Below are 19,802 nucleotides of genomic sequence, written 5' to 3'. Positions count from 1 at the left end.
ATCACAAACACCATGAGTTTTCCAGGATACGTTTTTTAACTCATCTTTGCAGTTAAATCTTGCTTTCTCCTGCCAGAAATCCAAACATTGTAGGAAGCTGAATAATCAAGCTGCTTCCTGCACGGATGTGCTGCACGCATAACTTTCTGTTCTTTTCCTCTAGCAACAGTATGCTTTATACTTGTGTTGTGAAGTAACTCCTGCTTCTTCCCTTTTAGTCATGAGATTATCCACTTTCTAGTCTTGCCACTTCCTTTGCTGCTGACAAAGGAGTCTCTGTTTTCTTGGATGCTGTCTGGGGCAACATTGTGGCTCCAGACCACATGCTCCCATGGGGCCACCTGCTCTCACTATCTTCTTCGCACCAGCTGGAAGGAAAATGTAGCCTATGTGAGACAGCTGAAAATATTTGTTCTGCCATCATCCCTAACAGCATTCTGACATGGTCTCCAAACCACAGCGTATTGTGCTCTATCTCCAGACTGCCACCAAAATACCCTCTTTTCTCTTTTTACTCAGTTTAGGTCTAGATCCGTTCAAAGACTGGCAAAACCTGTAGGTTACAATCGATCACAAATCCCCTGTGCAGAGAAAAGTCTCTCCTCAGATGTGTTGTCATTTTAGTCTCTCCAGCTTTCTCTCCACCTCGAAGCATCTCTCCAGGACTGGGGCTCAGTGACAGTATTTTTGAATCACATATTTTTTTGTCTTCCATTTTTGATTTCTGTAGATGAATATCTGCAATAAACCTCCTAATAAGACAGCTCCAGAGAATTTGGGTGAAGCTGTTCCTGAGGTGCAGGTCCAACGTGCTCGAAGGAATGGCTGGAGCTGGCCTCTGCACATATTCCAGATTACTGGATGGTTGCTGTGCCTCTTCTTTGCACTGATTGGCTTTGGAATCCTGGTTCCTCTCCTGCCCCGCCACTGGCTGCCTGCTGGCTATATTGTATCCTTTGGTCAAGAGGAGGACATGAACTGTAATAAACTATCAGTTGTTAGGTAGCATAGAAAGCATAGGAGAAAGCAGCTGAGCCAGAGTCTTTTTCTGAGTTATAACCATAATCTCGATCTTATGTTTCTAAAAACAGTTATTTTAAGATCCTCTCTGCCGTTAAACTTTAGGTAGGTCAACATCCTGCTTTTCTTCATCACTCTGTTAAGCTTCCTATCTTTGCCTTCAAGGCTCTTCTGGTGTCTTCTTCTACCTATGTGTCTCATTTGCTTTATATTATTCTTCTACAAGTGTAATGCAGGGTTTGAGGGAATTTCTACTAAGAAAGCCCCTCCTGAAACATCCTTGCTACTGTGGTCAGCCACACCTGCCTGTGCTGACAGCATGTGTCTGGAAAGGCAGCTTTGTATGTTTGTGATTATATGGCATGGTTGCTTGTGATGGCTGGCAGTTAATCTTCTCCCTGTCTTCTGTCAAAAATGTGTGAGTTACAGACAAGGTGGTGTAGTGTGAACCTCAGAGGAGAGGTCTGTCTATCTTGAGCAGCAGTGGCGTACATGTCTAACTGACCTCTAAAAGTGGGCAGTATCAGAAGATGATACTGAAGGCATCTTATGTGCTGGGTCTCATATGCTGCTGAGCAAAGCCTCCCTCAGCTCAGCCCAATATATTTTCCGCCTCCTCTCTTCAACCCATCTCCCTCAGAGATGTGTGTGCTTGCTGATCCCACAGCTGGGATTGGAGAGGGACTGGAGAGGGGGTGTGCTGTGAGCAATCCCAGTGCTCCCAGTGCCACCCTGTACTGCTGCCTACATGCAGAGAGGGAATGTCCTCAAGGCCAGGCCTTGAGGCTCCTTGTGTGGCTCCTTGTGGATTAGAGCTCCTCATGGGTTAGATTGCCTGAGGTGTGGTAGACTGGAGAGTGTAGCCTGAGATTTTAATTTAGTGCTTAAATTGTGAGCAAGTGTTTGCTTTTGACGTCTTCCTGGTGAAAATAAAACTAAGTGGTTCAGTGTCACTTAGTGCTTTCTTAGCAGAACCAAATAACCAAAATAAGTTACAGAGAGAATGTTGGGAAAAGTTCTGAAGAGATGGAATACATACTTACTTCGTTTATACTCTCATATATATACGTCCATGGAGCCTTTGATATGTTTGGGATGCTTTTGCTTACCATCGTTTTAGTTACACCTGTGTGATTTTGGCGTTACTATCATTAACTCTCAATGGTCTTATGTCTACTTATCTTACCCAAATTCTTGATATTATCACAGTTCAAACCTTGTGAATTTGTCTACCAAATATCTTCATAACTCAATCTAAAGTCACTCCAATTCAACAGATTAACGTGTCCCAAAGTTTTAGTACCAGTTAATAAAGCACTAATGTCTCTTTTGTGTCTAGAGCAAATCTCTTCCCAGTCTGCTACAGCAGTCGTCAAAACTCCAGGCTGCTAGACCTCTCAAGAACCTTTTTTACTTTGATCCACTGCTCTATTTCTGTAGGCCTTAGTAAAGCTTAGCTCACCTCTAGTGTGAGGCATCCCTGCCCATAGTAGGGGGTTGAAAATAAATGATCTTAAGGTCCTTTCCAATCCAAACCAGTCTGGGATTCTATGTGCACTTCTGTGTGTAGAACAAATAAACCAGAAGGTTAATTTTTTGCACACACACTCATTTAATTGCAGTATATTGAGAAGCAAACTCTAAAGCAGGGTGGTGGTACTCTGGGCGCACAGGGTGGCTGCTCTGTGTGTGTATATTCTTACATATTTGTATATTCTTTCCAAGTATCAGCAGTTATTTTAAGTGTCTGATCCAAAGTGCTGCTCTGACTGACTACATTTGGAAATAAGAATCCAAGCAGGTAGTATTTCAAGGAACAGTGACAAATCCTGGATCCAATCTATCTGTAAATTGTGTAGGAGCCTACTTAAGAGGGTGATCCCCTTCCTTGGTATTCTGATTAAGAAAAGGAGAAAGGATCCATACTAGTTCCTTGATGAGACTTTTCTCTTTCTTTCTTGGAAGTTTGGTCTTGTGAAGGGGCCGGTGCATGGCCTTAACTGGCTGTTCCTTTCCAAAGAGTCCATATGGGCTAAAGAAACGTGGATCTGTGTCAACAGTCTGCACATGGGGTCAGATTCTGGTAAGTAAAGGTACTTTTTAAAAACTCCTTTACTTTAAAAAGGAGTTTTACTGTAAAACTTTAAAAAGGAAGGGTATTTCTGTGAGGCAAAGCAGTATGTAATAAGGAGGTTTGTTCCTGCAGATTTAGTTATCTTTTTCCAGTGAATATTTATTACAGTGCAAACATCTCTGTAAGTAAAGTTCAGATTAATGTACTGCAACCAGTTATGTAGTAATTTCTAATTTCAAGCCATATTATTTCTCACTGTGTGGGCTTTGTGTGTTGAGGATAAAAGCAGATGCAACTCACTCATATAATCCTTAACTGTGTTATCTTCAGTGTCCAGGAGTGTGTTTTATCTACCATTTAGTTGTTCATCTTACTGCAGTCTCCATTGATCCTGCGGATGCAAATGTACGAGCAAAAAACTATCTGGGGCCTCTGGCCACCTTCAATCGTAATCAGCATGCACATGTCATTGAAAACCATCATTGCCATGTCTGTGATGTAAATGTGTAAGTACCTTCTCTTTTCCTTTTTCCTTCTACTACTCTCTCTTTCTCACCATTACACCTCACTGTTAGTCTTTAATGTTAGACTGCAAGATTGAAATTGAGCCCCTGCAGCTCTATAGTACATGTTAAACTTACTCCCGTGGCAGGTTTTGGTTTGTTGGGAGCGTGCCTGGTGTCAAATGTGTGCTTGGTTCTGTGTTGTATCTAATTGCTCATGTGTTGTGTTGTGAGGGCTGTACTTGTCTGTGTTATCTAGGTGTTGGTGTTTGACCTAATGACATGTAACTTGTGTGTGTGTGTGGTATCTTATATGAGGAGGAAATGCTCAGAGGGCAGACATTAAGATCAAGCTTTGTAGAACAGCAAAAGGGTTTCAAGTAAGAAATCAGTGATCTCCAACTTAGAAATCACCCCGTGCACTGAAAGGCAAAACTTGCAGTGTTTGGGATTGTGGTCCAACAATCGCTGATATGTTTGGGTGTTAAAGTACTCCTGATGTCATAGGTTTTCTCACTATTACCAGGATTGTTACTGCTGTGTCCCCTTGTGTTTATGTCACTGGTAAGTCATGGTCATGAGCTGGTGCTGCCACGCTAATGCTACCCCTCCCCTTCTTTGGCAGGAGTGCCAAGTCAAAGCACTGTGCAACTTGCAACAAGTGTGTGTGTGGCTTTGATCACCACTGCAAATGGCTCAACAACTGTGTGGGAGAGAGGAATTACTGGTAAGAGCCTGGCATTGCGACAGGAGCACAATGCTGCATCAATAATGTCACCCCTCCTCTTCCCAAGATTCTCTTGCATGTCAGTCCTGTCTGGACTCAGCCACACAGAACCACTTTTCTTCCAGAAGTGAATAAAATCAGTCATGAGAAAACTGAATGAAAAATGCAAATGTGATTATGACATTTAAGTCACCAGGGATAAAACTCCTACACTTAGAATTGTTGTAACTGAATATCTATGAGTGAAAACAGAGGACGTAATCTTATTTGATAACAGGAAAAGCTTATGGGATGTCAACTGAGTTTCCTTCATGCTTCTGAGAGCCAGATTGGGCATAGAACCATATTCCCATCTCTGAAACAACCTGCATTCAGTTTCCATGCTTTTCCTAAAAGACTTGTGAGTTGGCAGGAATTACAGCAGCGTATAGGCAGCTCTAATCTGTGCCACATTTAAGATAAAGAATAAGGAGGCTATCACTGGTCATTGTTTCCCAGTTTACTTTCCTGCCGTAAAACCACATGGAAAGCAGAGTTATTATGGCTGGGTGCCACGTTATGCCGCCTTCAGATTTTGTGTAGGGAGGTCTTTGTCTGTCGTAAATACACATGACTGGTTTGTAACCACGGTTGCTCTAAAGGGTCACAGTTTAGTTTCTCAGGGTAACGAACCAGAAGACTGTTAACCAGGATCTATCGTAAGTGCAAGAAAGTGTCAGAGCAATTTGGGATAGCTGTCTGTATCTCCCTCTTTATTAGATGCTGGGAGTTTGAAGTTGTATGTGTGATGTTATTGAGGCCACTCAGAGTTCTCACTTTCTTGGCAGGCTCTTTTTGAATAGTGTGCTGTCTGCCATCCTGGGCCTTGGGCTTCTGCTGCTCGTCGCTTGCTACGTCTTTGCAGAATTCTTCATTGACCCCATGGTGCTTCGCTCTGACCATCACTTTTATGGTACTAGCAGCTCTTCAAACTGTGAATCAGCCAGCACATCTCAATATGGCATTGGATTCTGTGGGCTCTCCTCCTGAAGAGGAACTCCATTCTCTATTCCTTCAATTTTGTATTTAGAATCATGGAATAGTTCAGGTTGGAAAGGACCTTAATATCACCTAGTTCCAACCCCTTGCCACAGGCAGGGACACCTTTCCTTAGACCAGGTTGCTCCAAGCTCCATCCAGCCTGGCCTTGAACACTGCCAGGGATGGGGCAGCCACAGCTTCTCTGGGCAACCTGTGCCAGTGCCTCACTACTCTTACGGTAAAGAATTTCTTCCTTATATATAACCTAAATCTCCCCTGTTTCAGTTTGAACCCATTATCCCTTGTCCTATCACTGCAGTCCCTGATGATGAGTCCCTCTCTGGCATCCTTGTAGGCTCCCTTCAGATACTGGAAGGCTGCTATGAGGTCTCCATGCAGAACTCCCCAGTGTTCTCAGCCTGTCTTCATATGGGAGGTGCTCCTGATCATCCTCGTGGCCTCCTCTGAACTTGCTCCAACAGCTCCGTGTCCTTATGTTGAGGACACCAGAACTGCATGCAGTGCTCTAAGTGGGGTCTCATGAGAGCAGAGTACCTTTGTGAAGATCTTTCCTTACAGAGCTAACTGCTCTTCCTAAAGGCCTTGCAAATACAAGATCTCTGAGGCCTCCAGTGCCTAATGGGTCTGCAGCTACCTTTGAATTAACAATATTTCTAGCTGTAAAGTTTAGTTAGGGGTATGTGATACCTGGGCAATCTATTTTGTTTTACAGCTCTGAAGAACCAAACGGATCGCTGGTTTGTGTTTCTTCCTGCAGTTCCAGTTGAGACTCGGGCACCTGCCATTTTGATCACAACTGGGATTTTTATTCTTCTAAGCCTAATGACTGTGGTCCTGCTAGGTCACCTCCTGATCTTTCACATCTATCTCAGTAGGTATTATGTTTCTGTCATCTGCATCCAAATTTCATTTTCTCTTAGCTGCTTCTGCTTCTGCATTCACTGTGTGTTCACCTGTCTCACAAATATACACATTTTATGCAAGATTGCCACTGAAAAGGTACAAAATTTGGGTTTAACATGATCCTTCTGATTTTCTTCCAATACCAGGTTGGCTTAGCAGTATTTGTGTAATATAGGGCTTGTGTTGGGCTTCAGAATTCAAGTATCTGAGCACCTTACCTGGAACTGAAAGCATAGGAGAAAATAGCAGAGATGCCAGTTTGGATGAATTGGCTAATTCCAGCTCAGTGCTGATGATGGCAGATTCAGATTAGCTCCGCATATAGGCTTTTGTGAGTCTCTTCACTGTGCTCCCCAGCACTTCTGTTGTGTGAGAGAGCGGGTTTCTCCATTAACAGAAATGTGGGCAGTTGATCTAAATTCCTAATAGAAAGTCTGACGATCATGTCAAGTCCCCTTTATGGAAGTCGTACCATATTGACACAAAAGAGTTGTGGAATTCAGAGGAAGAGTAGTTTTTCAGACAGGCTTCTCATTAGATCTCCTAGTTGTTGCTCTGTCAAGAAGGGATATTTTATGTTTGTTTATCTACTACACAGGAGCATCAACCCCCTTTTTTTCAGCCATTGTCTAAAATGAAGCCAAAGCTATTTGGCTGCCTGATTTAAGTCAAAATGAGAAAAGATCTTACATTTGCAGTAGTCAGTGGTGCCAAAACTAGGGAAGAAGGGATGTGGCGGAAGAGAAATGAGGACAGCGGTTACAGAGCATCCTTGGCTGGATTTTGGGTTGTCAGTTACCAGCAATGATGATGCCAACACAAACTAGGTCAGCACAAACCAGTGCAGCTCCAGAAGCGTGGTGTTTGATGAGTGAGTGTTCATCAGCTGGCATTAACAATACCCTCAATGAGTTAATTGGCCATTGTTTTCCTTTTAGAGCCAATTTCAGCTTCACTTAAATTTGGTCACGCTGCAATTTTGCTTTCTTGGTGGAATTGGAAGTTGACTTTGCTGGGTTAATAGCAATGCCTGTAGATTTCAAACATTGATCTAGCACTGTAGAAAAACTAAAAGCATAACGAAGCTGGGGCCACTCCAGGAAGGTTTTTTTTGAATGGAAAAGAAAGGATTATTCAGTTTTGTACCAAGTGGTATTTATCCTGTCTTTGTGTACGATTTCCACAAGAGGGTGCTCCCTCCTTGGAATAAGGACATTCCAATGTCAAATAGAAATATGCTTGTGTTACACTGGTTCTACTCAGGGTTTGGGGAATATTTTTGTTGCTCTTGTCTTGCCCTTTTTTTTTTTTTTTTTTCAGAATAAATTTTAAACCAAATTAACTTTAATTTCTGGCTCAATTTTAAATCTTTGACTTACATGGAAACAGAATTTAATTGTTGTTTATGTTTGTTGACATTTTATTACACTAAAACCTGCTACCCTATTGAAATAGGTTCCAGCTGTGCAGAAGTAGAGTGTGTAAGTCCTTGCTTAAAAGGAGAGATGTTACCCTACTGAAGCCTATATTGTGTGTAACATATGAGTGTGCATTACTCTTACAATAAGAATTCAGGGAGATAGACAGAGTATGTCTGGTTTGCGCCTGTAGTTTCAGTGGTCTCATCTGAATGCTTTAAGATAGACAGTGTTGGAATGAACCGTGTAACCTCTTTAAGGATTTCTAATACAGTTTACCAATTAAAATGTAGTTACTGTTCATGAGTATTTCTTCATACACCTTGAAAAAAAAAAATTACAGAAAAAACCCTGGCACCCGTGTGAGTGGTATTGCCTTTTATCTTCACATAAAAACCTGACTTAAGTTAGGTATGACTATGAACATTTTAGAACCTGGTTCTGTTACAAGCACAGTGAAGTTTTCAAAGTTTCCTTCCTGATTTTAATTACTCACTGCTGTCACTCAAAAGGAGGGAAGTTATTCTTGAAATAGTAGGTCCATTTATTCAAAATCACCAGTCTTAATTGTGACTCAGTTCTAAAGGTGTTCAGTGAAGTAAGGCACTTCAGAAGTTTGGAGGGAAGGTATTTGTTTGTCTTCAGTACTGAGAGACCAATAGTAAGCAGAATACAAATTAAAAAATAACAGGGAATATAAGAAAGGAAAGGATATGAGGCTCTTCACAGGCCATGTTTTAAGCTAAAAGAGGGGAGATTCAGGCTGGACATGAGGAAGAAATTTTGAACAAGAGTGGTGAGACACTGGCCCAGGTTGCCTAGAGAGGTCGTGGATGCCCCATCACTGGAGGCAGTGAAGACCAGGCTGGATGTGGTTTTAGGCAACCTGGTCTAGCAGAAAATGTCCCTGCTTATTGCAGGGGATTGGACTACATGACCTTTGAAGATCCCTCCCAACCCAAACTGTTTTAAGATTCTATGATTATTGCACAGAATATGCTGCAGTGTTATCTGGGCAGACAAATACAGTCTTTTTAACTAATTAGCTTGATTAAAATATTATAAAAATTACACTGTTAAATATTCAGAAACCAATGAACCCTGAATTAAAAATGGTTTATAGCCCTTTGCTTATGAAGCAATATTCTTAAACTTACCATGTCTCAGCAGTGTGATCTTGCAGCTCAGAGCCCCCTGTGTGCTGGGCTGCATCCCCAGATGAGGAGGGGATTCTGCCCCTTTACTGTGCTCTGGGGGGACCCCTCTCTGCAGTCCTGTGTCCTGCTCTGGGGCAGCAACACAAGAGGGGTGTGGAGCTGTTGGAGCAAGTTCAGAGGAGGCCACAGAGATGCTGTGAGGGCTGGAGCAGCTCTGCTCTGGAGCCAGGCTGAGAGAGCTGGGCTGGTTCAGCCTGGAGAAGAGAAGGCTCCTTAAGGGGAGACCTTAGAGTAGCTCCAGTGCCTAAAGGGGCTGCAAGAAACCTGGAGAGGGGCTTTGGACAAGGGCCTGTAGGGACAGGACAAGGGGAAAATGGCTTTAACCTGACAGAGGAGAGATTGAGATAGGATCTCAAGAAGAAGTTCTTCCCTGTAGGGTGCTGAGCCGCTGGCACAGGTTGCCCAGAGAAGCTGTGGCTGCCCCATCCCTTGCAGCGTTTTCTCATTTCCCTATGAACTAGTCCTGCGTTTAGGGCATGGTTTTGAGAGGTCAGATATTACTGATACAAGTGTCTTCGTGCAGAGGAAGGATTTTAGCCTGGCTGTTCCACATCATAGGCATCTGCTATAACTGCTATGCTTCTGTAAAAAGAAAGAATGACTTCCAGGCTGTGCACTAAAAATCTTCAGCATCCATTTCTGTGTTTTGTGCTCTAAAAATACTTACTGTATAACAGGGTCATTGCAGGAGGGATGTCTGAGTTTTGGATCCTTGTAACATTTTGGGTCTTGTGAGGAAACCAAGCTGCTTCAGAAACATCATATGCTTTTGGTCATTCATGGAAGCTGGTTGGGAGGGTGGACCTTAAGAACTCATAAACTCAGGCACATACAAATTCTTGATACATCTATTTGGCATGTGGCAACCTGTGCATTTGATGCTTGCTTTTTTGGACATCAAGAGTCTCAATCTCCTCTACAGGACATGCTAACCTGCTGAATTTCTTTTCTCCATTTAGCATCACATACCTTCTAACTGCTCACTGAGCTTTCTGTACAATACAGATCTTACCCTTACTGGGTTATGGACAACAGATTTCCTCTGAAATGAGCTGAACCAATTGCTACAGTATAGGAGGCTGTGCCATGTATATGAGACTTCAGAAGAATATTAGGACTGTGAGAAAGTGTTGTGATGATGACAGTAAAAGATGTATAGTGCAAAGGTACTTCTGGCTTATAGTATCAGTCATTTCATATTTATAGTTGCTATTTGATTGTATATTTTTTCAAACTGTTGGTATAAGTGTCATCAGGGAGTGGCCTTTCCTGTGCTGACAACTCTTTCTTTCCTCCCAGTGCGGAACAAACTGACTACGTATGAGTACATCCTGCAGCACCGTTTCCGGCAAGATGTGGAAGAGTTAGAAAATCAACAGGAGTCTGATTCCTACCAGATGAGATCCAGTCAGGTACTTGTTTTAGTTTCAGTCCATTTCTGAAAAACCAGCCTCGCTTGTCCACAGTGTAAAGTTTGCTTCACTTTTGTGAGCTCCAAACTTTAGAGGCAGTTGCTAGAGATGAGACTTCAGAGGTCCTTTGGTGGAGTTGGGTAGGTTATGAGAAAGTGTAAGGCCTGTAACTCAGTGAATGCTTTAGGCATAAGCAAGTACTGCTTTCAAAGGAATCAATCTCACCCACTCTCTTCCTCCACCACTTGTTTTGGGCCCTGTACTATCTGTTCTCTTCTGCCAGGACAGCTGTTCGGTACAGTCATGCAGTGAAGAGGGTTGAGGAACTCATCTGGGTAAGAATAAACTTTATATAAAAGATAGTTGAGCTCGTGTTTAGCTGGCCCAGCTCCCTCCCACTCTGTTCACCAAGCAGTCACAGAAATGCTTACGTCAGCACAAACAAGGATGACTGAAGAGTGGGAAGAGTCCTGGCCCTGAAAAGGACAGCACCCTCTGTTTGGGTGGCAGTGCACATCTTGCTGCCCTTTGTGGGCAGAATCGCAGGTCATCACAGACAGGCTCCAAGCCTGGAAAAAGAGAGGCTAATCATCAAGCAGATAATGATACCGATGGCTTAACCGCCTTGAAAAGGAAAAAGGACCAATGAGCCAGATACCTGCTTTTCTTTGATTAGAGTCTACCTAGTGATAAGGGTCCTTGTGACTACCCTGCTGTTGATCTATATCCCTGTTAAGAACCCTACAACTTCTTTAATATTCTTGCACTGTGCAGAGGCATATACCACTAGGAACTGTGAGGTTAAGTGTAATTTGTTTTGCTGCAAGGCAGCTTTATCGCTGGAGTTACTCAAAATGTGACGTGACAGATTCTATACTGTCTTTAACACAGGGCTGGACTAGAAACTTCCAGAAATTTTTCCTAGTCTAAATTATTCTGCAATTCTGCAAAACTTTTAGTTTTATGCAAGTAAGCTACCAGTTTTATTCAACCAGTTTTATATTTAATAAGAAATTTATGAAACCCAAGCTTCACCCAAGTATTCTGTGTAGAGGTACTGGGATCTCTCTGAACTAAGTCGTAGATTTTCCCTATCAAAGCAAAGGGGAAAGCGATCTAATTCCCTTTCATGTAATATGGAGACCCCAGATTTTCATATATATCTTTTCTACTGTCTTGGAGAAAGTGAACTTTCAGTTTAAACATAACAACAAAATGTTATGTTTCCATAACAACAAAAATATTTGACATTTTATCTCACAAATTTTTGCTTACTATGAAAATTAAAACAGTAGTAAAGCATTAACTCTAATGATTTCCAAGTTAATGAATTTTGATTGATATGGAAATTATATTTTAAAAGGGGCGGACTCTGTGTGCACCTGTGGGATGTAGTCATTCAGTGATGTTCTCCTGTCTGTGCTGATGCTTATCCAGATATGTTTGAATATGGTTAACTTGAAGCAGCAAGCCTGGAAGAAGCAGGGTAAAAAGTTGTTCTATGTTTCAGGACTGCAGTTAGTACCTAGGGGAACAAGAAAGACTGGATGATGCCCAGTAACATTGTGAAGAAAAATGTTAACCCACCAGATTTTCCCCATTTCTTACATAGCAACGTGAGATAAACACAAACAAATAGATTGGAGTAGGAGTACACCAAGTGACTTGCCTTTTGTAAGCTGTATTGACTGCAGACTTTTTTAGCTTGAACACAGACATCCTTTGTAATTCATCCGAGATGTTGCAAGCATAAAATAGAAATTATCCTCTTCCCACTTTTGTCTTGACTGTTCATTCATTTTAGGGAGTAAGAAGAAATATGCATGTTCCCTTTAATCCTTGGGTTTGAGCTTTATTCAAGCTTGGGTGTTGCTTTTGGCTGTAGTTTTCCCTGTTTCTCCGTTTAAGTCTTCAGCTGTGTTCAGATTGAAGTATTCTTGTTCAGGTTAAAGGATTCTTATTTGCTTGTAGAATCCTTCTCAGAACATTCACAAAGTAAAAGCCCTAGATTTGCACACTTAAGTGATTCAGGTGTCACAAAAAACGCGAAAGAGTCGGACATACACAGCCTTTGCCTCTACTACTGTACCCAAAGCAGCAAGTGCAAGTAACATGTTTTTCTGTAGGCAGTTGCATAGCAGTCTAAAGAAATAGAAACTAAATGAAAACAATGCTTTAATGCATAGCTGCATTCATGCCAGGGAGCTGGCTTTCACAGTGATTTCTTTTCACATTCCTAAAGCTCGAATGTGATTTCTTTTCACATTCCTAAAGCTTTGAACTTGCTTTGGGCACTGCTTCAGGTTTGTGAGGTTTGATTTTAAATAATACACATGGATTTTACTCAGCTTCCCCCACATTGTCAATATTGTTTCTCTCTTCCAATGTGTGTTTAAGATGAATCTTGTCTTCCCCCTCAGCCTCAACACTTGCAACAAACTTTCTCTGTTTTTCTTTATCTGTGTCAAGAACCATTTTTTCCTGATCAGTTCTGCTTCCCCTCCAGCCAGATAACACTTGCTGCCCCTGAAGTGCTTGGTAAGAGCAACTGCAGCAGGCAAGGGGACTGAATTCATCCTGAAGCTGTAAGCATGAAACTTGGCGTGGACACAGCTGTAATTCAGCCTCTAGAGGAGGTCTGAGCATGACCAGGATTTGCAAGGTGTCAATGAACTTGGGGGTCTGTCAACTGAGCAGTCTGTTTTCAGCAAGGCTAAGAGCCGAATCCTAACAACCCAGCTGCAAAGAGTGGTTTCATCTTTCTGTTGCATCTGAAGGATGCAGGCTGTCCTGTTAAGGACTGCGGGAGCAGAGGGAGGCTGGAACTCTGTGCTGCAGCTGTAGGTTTTGTCTCACTGAGGGAACATTGTATTTTCTACTGATCAAGTTTTCTTCCATTTGCTTCTCCTAGTCAGCTTTAATGGTTTACTGTCTTTCATGTGGCTGCTTTGGTTATACATAATTTATGGAAGGCTGAAATGAACAAAATGGATTTAAAAAGCTCTTTCCAAGCATTCCCTGCTTGGAAAGAAGTTGTTCATGTTATTCTCAAGATGTATAATTTATTAATCTTCTTTGAAACACCAGTCCTGCAGGCCTGTTTGTATGCTGTGGACATTGAGTCATAGAATCATAAAATCCCGGACTGGTTTGGGAGGGAAGGGACCTTAAAGCTCATCCAGTTCCAACCCCTGCCACAGGCAGGGACACCTTCCTCTAGATCGCTCAACCTGGCCTTGAACACTGCCAGGGATGGGGCAGCCACAGCTTCTCTGGGCAACCTGTGCCAGCGCCTCAGCACCCTACAGGGAAGAACTTCTTCTTGAGATCCTATCTCAATCTCTCCTCTGTCAGGTTAAAGCCATTCCCCCTTGTCATGTCCCTACAGGCCCTTGTCCAGTTATTAACCTGGAATTTGCATAAACCCTACCTTTAATAGACCCAAGTAGCATAATTCTCAAATCAGAAAGTTCTGTTGTTTGGGACTGCTAAACCAAATCCCTTAAAATTTTATGTTACCACAGCTGCAAATTCTTCTCCACATCTTTTGTTTTCTTTACAAGACCAAATAACATCAGAGCATGATGCAAAATGCAACAACTCTGAAGTCTTTCCATCTTGGCAACTCTCTTATCTAACAATTACAAGAGTACTGAGACTCCAGATATCAATGCCAAGATGTTAAAAAGCAACTAGTCATTTTGGAAATCTCTCTTCTGGCATGTAAAGCAGTCTGGCCAGAGCTCACCCAACCCATGTGCTGCTTGGCACTGGCTGGTTGTGGATGCTGAGAAGGAGTGCAGGGGCTGTAGTCCTCAGCACCTTCTCTCAGCGCTTGACAATATATTGTTAGGGGCTTCTGGAGCGCAGAGCTCTGAACAGCTTTGTGTTTTCTGGTTTGTCACACAAGCTTTTCTCATTTCTTCTCGAATCCATGTAACACTCATCACCTGCAGCATTCTATGCCAGTGAGAGTGACAGCTTATTTCCATGCTGTGTCAAAACCAATCTTTCTTCTGTTTCTTTTGAAACTGCTACCTGATTTTTCCCATTTGACTTCTCGGCTGACACCAAATGTGCAGCTCCATGAATTCTTTTCTAGTTCAGAGATCATTGCTTTCTATGTAAAATTTACACTTTATATCTTTATACCTAGCAATGTTGTTCCGTGTGTGCCATTTTATCACCCCATAATTCAATACTGCAAGAACCTTCTGCAGCATTTTGTGGTTGGCTTTTGCTTTTATTGCCTTACAGAAGGGAGTGTCATCACCAGACTCCATCTCCTGTCGATTGTTTATGGATCTGTTGAAGTGCAGAAGCCCTGGGTCTCTCAGGAACCCATTTGTGGGACATCCAACTTTGACTTCATTTTCTCAAGTTTGCTGATCAGGCTGTCCAGACAAATAGGTCCTCCTAAATTTGTTTAAGCTTTTTTGGAAGCTGATGCCTATCACATTTCAAATTCCTCCTTCTTTACCACCTAAAATTTGTCTTAAAATGTATGTATGTGTGTCTTTATAGTCACCGCACACTACAATGTTTAAGGGGATTAAGGAAGATTAGCAATGTCTAATTATTCAAGTTTAATTGCTAATTGTTTGAGTTTAAGAGCATCTGAAAAGTAGTATCGAGGTTCTTCTGAGCGTGGTTCATCCTTTTTGACACCGGGGCTTCATACTCTGCATCACTTAGTACTCTGACCATTTTAACTGTGTCCTTTTGAGGCAGAACTGGTAGCCTTTTTCTGTAATGGAGGCACTTGCATTTATGAGGCTTATTCATAGCATAAGCTATGCTGCTGTGACTGGCTTGGGAGGGAAGGGACCTTAAAGCTCATCCAGTTCCAACCCCCTGCTATGGGCAGGGACACCTTCCACTAGACCAGGTTGCTCCAAGCCCTGTCCAACCTGGCCTTGAACACTGCCAGGGATGGGGCAGCCACAGCTTCTCTGGGCAACCTGTGCCAGGGCCTCACCACCCCCACAGGGAAGAACTTCTGCCTAAGATCTCATCTCAATCTCCCCTCTGTCAGGTTAAAGCCATTCCCCCTTGTCCTGTCCCTACAGGCTCTTGTGAAGTCCCTCTCCTTTGCTGAATCTTCTTGCACACTTATGAAAGCACACAATTTTAAAGTTCACAATGGTGTTACTTTGAATTCAGGCAAATGAGCAATATATCACACTTTTTAAAATCCAGCAGTTATTAGCCATACAAGATTCACACAAAACCCACAAAATGCTTTGTTTTTTCCTGCGTGTTGCATGCTTTCATTTTCCTCTCCTCCATTTTGAATTGAAAAGAAGTTTTTTGCATTCACTGCTTAGCTTCTATGACTGAATTGTATAACTTAAAGACTCTTAAATGAGTTTTTGAATCTGGTCCCAGGAAATTATTAAGCTGGTCTCCATAAGTGTGATTTAGTTTTGAGCCACATGAAATACTGGCTGGACTAAACGAATGAATCAGGGACCTCTAATTGTCTCACTGTTGATTCTTGATCTTCTTAAGCAGCAGATTCTTGCTGTGCTAGCTGTAAGAACAGAATATGTCTGGCATGTGTCTGAGGAAGGAGGAAGACATCTCTGTAGTGAAAATCTCTCTTCTCTGCTTGGTGTCCATATTGTTCTGAAAATGTTACTTCTTTTTTTTTGTCTTTCTTTTAGGAAGCAGACATTTTTTCAGGTAGCCCTGGTTATACAGACCCTGGTATTCAAGTAGGGAAATTCTTAACAGTAACTTCAGGAATAGGGTAAGTAAAGTTATAGACAAGAATTTCCCAGCAGTATGGATAGTGAATGGGAATTTGTTATCAAAGTCACTGATGGACCCTAAGGCAAAAGTACTTAGGAGGCTAGAGAACACCAGTGTTTTAATGAATGCATAGTGAAATATTTGAGGCTCAGGAGGGTACATACCTGCAGGAGTACTTGCCTGCCCTCCCCTGGGATAATATCCTTCCTATAACACTTTTTGAAGCTGTTTTATATTGAAATTTCTTTAAAGCTGTCTGATTTGTCCTATAATTCCTATATTGAGCTCATTATAGTTACGTGATTTCAGGTTGTCGAGAGATGCATCACAATAGCAAAGCCTGTAACATAGGCAAGCACTCCTGAGAAAACAGTGTCCTTGCCTCTTAATTAATCCTTGCCTATTAACTCATGTTCCTGGGGAAAGGAGAGGAAACCCTTCTTATTTTGCACAGTTGTGCAAGGAAAGTTAACCCTGCAGTTTTGCTGGGAATGCTGTGCAAGACAGGGGGTGCTTCGATCAGGCTAATGTGTAAGTGCAAGCAAAGTGGGCACCAGTCATGTCTAAAGGAATCTTCTTGTATATCTGCCATGTGTTTTAGCTTTTCAAAGCCCTATGCCTACAGAGACGAAGCTGACCCTGAGCAGAGTTCCTTGCCTGACCTCCGCTTTGCAGTCCCTTCTCAGGTAAGCAGGAGACTTGCTGTGTGCCATAACCTCTGCTGCTGACACTTCAGCAGTGTGCATGGTTGCACCCTCCCTCTGGTGCAAAGTAGGGCTACCTCATTTGTACACATGCTCTTCCTATCCTCAGCATGTAGCTGTGCCCTGCATCACTGCATCCAAGTGGTGCTCTCCTGTCTCAGCTCACACATGTGATCAGATATATTCTGCAGTTCCATCATAAGCTCACAGCTCAGCTGTAAAAGTAATACAGTGTCTTGCTGCTCCAGTGCAGTGACTTTGACATAACAAACTGTGCACATTTCTGTAGAGCAAAATCCATTGGTTTATATGTTCAAATATGGGTGTTAAAGCACCTGACCAGGGAAAGATGGGGTGTGTGTAGATACGAAGTGTATGAAAGAGCTGTCCAAAGTAAAGTTTTCTGTACCCTTGATATTCATGTATCTACATCCAGATGCTCTCTCTCCTTGCTCAGATGGCAGGTTGTGATGCTCTCCCCCTTTTCTCCAAGCTTATTAATCAAAGTCTTGTCATCTAGATGATAAGAAGAATTCTGTTTTCAACTACAGTTGTATTCTGGACAAGAGCTATCTCTCTCAGGATGTCCTGTTCTATGTGACTGTTGGTCCCCTCTACAGATGCATTTGTCCAAAAATGTCTTGTACATCCTCCAGCTATATGAGACAACAGCTTAAAAGTACCTGCACACAGAAAATCACTGTATGCAGATAATGTGCGTGTGTGTTCATTAAATACCTGTTCTCCATCATTGCTTTATAGTAACTCAGTCTTAAACTATAAAATACTCTTGGTCTTTGGTCATACCTAATGCTCATTATTAAAAATAGGAGGAAGTAGAAAGAGGTAGCAATTATAAAACCTGTCTCATTACTTTGGGCTGACAAAGTGACTTTCATTCTCTTGGGCTACTTGCTTCCACAGCGACAGAAAGAAAGAAGAAGGTGGACACATGAAGCTTCTTCCTCAGCAGTGGTCAGCATATCTAAACCACACACTAGTTCTTGGCCCTCTTTCTCAGATCCCCAGTCAGGTGAGATGCGTCAGTCATCTTCTGTGCTTCTGGACTGGATTTCTTGTTGCTGGCACAGAGTAATGAAGTGTGTCATGAAAACCCAGCACTGGCAGGAAGTTAACTTGCCTAAGAAGGGAAAATGAGTGCTTCTGAGTGCTTGGAGATACTCTAAAATTATCACACTGGGGTACACTGCTGAGTGAGTGCAAATTTTGTACATTTTCATATCTAATTTTTCATGCATATATGTATGATTGTCTTTGATGTTGGTGGATCAGTTGTGTCAGAGTTCTTGGCCTTGTTGATGTCTTTGTGGGGCTGAAGGATCTTTCTCTCTCTCTCTCTCCTTAAGCTTTTGTCTCTCTTTCTTACCACCTGCAGAGTTCCCAACCATGCCTGCTGCCACTACATCTCCCCATGGCCTTCACCTCTTAGTGCCGTCTTTTCCTCTGCAACCTGCTGTGCCCTCCAGCAGCAGTAGCCTCATCCAGGCAGCAGGACCCCCAGCTGACTATCACTTGGAGTCTGCCAAGTCCATGGATGAGATTCCTGTGGTTCAGACTCGCCTTGGAAGCATGGCCCTTCATAGGCCTCCTAGAAATAACTTGAGCAACTCTCAACACCATCCCTTGTCCACAGACAATCCCAGAGGTGACAGGAAGAAGAAGCTGTCTTCTGCTCATAAGGTAAAAAGGAAAAGCTGCCAGCGAGACAGACACATGGAACAAAACCTGGAACTTCTTGCTAAGGTTCCTGCTGTGTTTGTAAGTAAGAGCAGTGGAGAACTTCATGTCTCTCAGCCTCAGCTCAGTGAGAACACCACAGTCACATCACAGAAAATGCACCAACCAGCAGCACATGTGGACAGACATGATCCATGCTTTAAGGACGTAAGGACAAACACCACAGTGGCCTAGTGACCAGCTTTCTAAAGCCATAGCTTTTGGGGATAAGGCAAGAAATTCCCTTTCTATTTGTATGTTGTTGATAAAGATCTTGACTCCAGTGTCTTTTCCCTTGGAGGCAGCAGTGTCACTTTACCTGATGCTGTCCATCTGCCAGCAGAGCTAGCTGAAAGGCAGTAGAAAGCCTGCTGTGTCATTGTTGCTGGCTGCTGCCTCTTCCTAAGCCAGGAGTGCCCTAAGACCAGTTCCAATCCCCTTGTCAAGGGAGAACAGTCCCACCTTGATAGAGATGTGCCCATGGCTGCCACTGGTTAAGGACTGCAGCTTTACTACTCTGCAGAGGGCTAAGAGACTCATCCCTGCACTGTGTGCTTGCCATCAAGCTGCAGTGAGACATTTCTCATGCTGGACCAAAGGGAAGAGGCAATAATTTGGCAAACCTGAGACAGGCAGGTTGTTAGAGGGAGCTCAATTACTTCCCAGAGGAAAGAGCTGTATCTCCTGTCCCTCTGCACACTCATACTGCAGTAACTACCTGGGAAAGTGTGTATGGAAGAACGAGGCTGCATCTCTGCTGTTCCCTGCACCCTGAAAACTAAATTTCCCATCTGCCTACATGCTATGGATCTTTGGACCATGTGCAGGGGCTTCAGCAGGTGGTCAGGGAGCAACTTCAGGACTGTCCTGTCCATATACCACTTTCCACTGTGCACCCTTAAGCCAAGTCCCCCACCAGTATAGACTCTGTCAGATCAAATTTGATCTATTCCACCTTCCCAGCAGCCCAGGCTGCCCCACAGTGCAGCTTTCTCATTAGAAGCTCTGGGATACAACAAGTCCTGAAACCTTTCAGTTTCTTGGGCTGTCAGATCTGTTTTGAGTTAAGTTTAGTTATTCCTTTAACTGAATTCTTTTGACTGAGTGGTTTTGCCTAGTAGCATATCATAGATTGAGGAACTTTCTGAAGCTTTAGGCTGCCACAACTGGTGCTTAGCTGTGTAAGAGACCAGTACAAATTGGAAGTTAAAGGAGTTGCATCAATACCAAGGAGAAGCAACCAGAGAAATAAGAAGGAATTTACAGCCCACCTCGAGACAATGAAAGAAACC

The 19,802-nt window shown here is 42.8% G+C and overlaps 1 protein-coding gene across 1 annotated transcript; it reads left to right on the top strand.

Moving 5' to 3' along the window:
* Positions 1-730: 730 nt before the first annotated feature.
* ZDHHC1 (zDHHC palmitoyltransferase 1) lies at positions 731-18,705 on the top strand (the record flags this gene model as incomplete). The annotated part of the gene is made up of 12 exons (XM_080638368.1): positions 731-949; positions 3,425-3,600; positions 4,223-4,324; positions 5,152-5,276; positions 6,078-6,236; positions 10,203-10,315; positions 10,409-10,455; positions 10,599-10,650; positions 15,982-16,067; positions 16,671-16,755; positions 17,698-17,806; positions 18,170-18,705. 12 exons carry the CDS (start codon positions 731-733, stop codon positions 18,703-18,705), a joined length of 1,809 nt encoding a protein of 602 aa, XP_080494494.1.
* Positions 18,706-19,802: the final 1,097 nt, after the last annotated feature.

Source organism: Psittacula echo (assembly GCF_963264785.1).
Source record: "Psittacula echo genome assembly, chromosome: Z".
In the NCBI taxonomy this organism is placed as follows: Eukaryota; Metazoa; Chordata; class Aves; order Psittaciformes; family Psittacidae; genus Psittacula; species Psittacula echo.
This window is presented reverse-complemented; position numbering and strand designations above follow the sequence as displayed.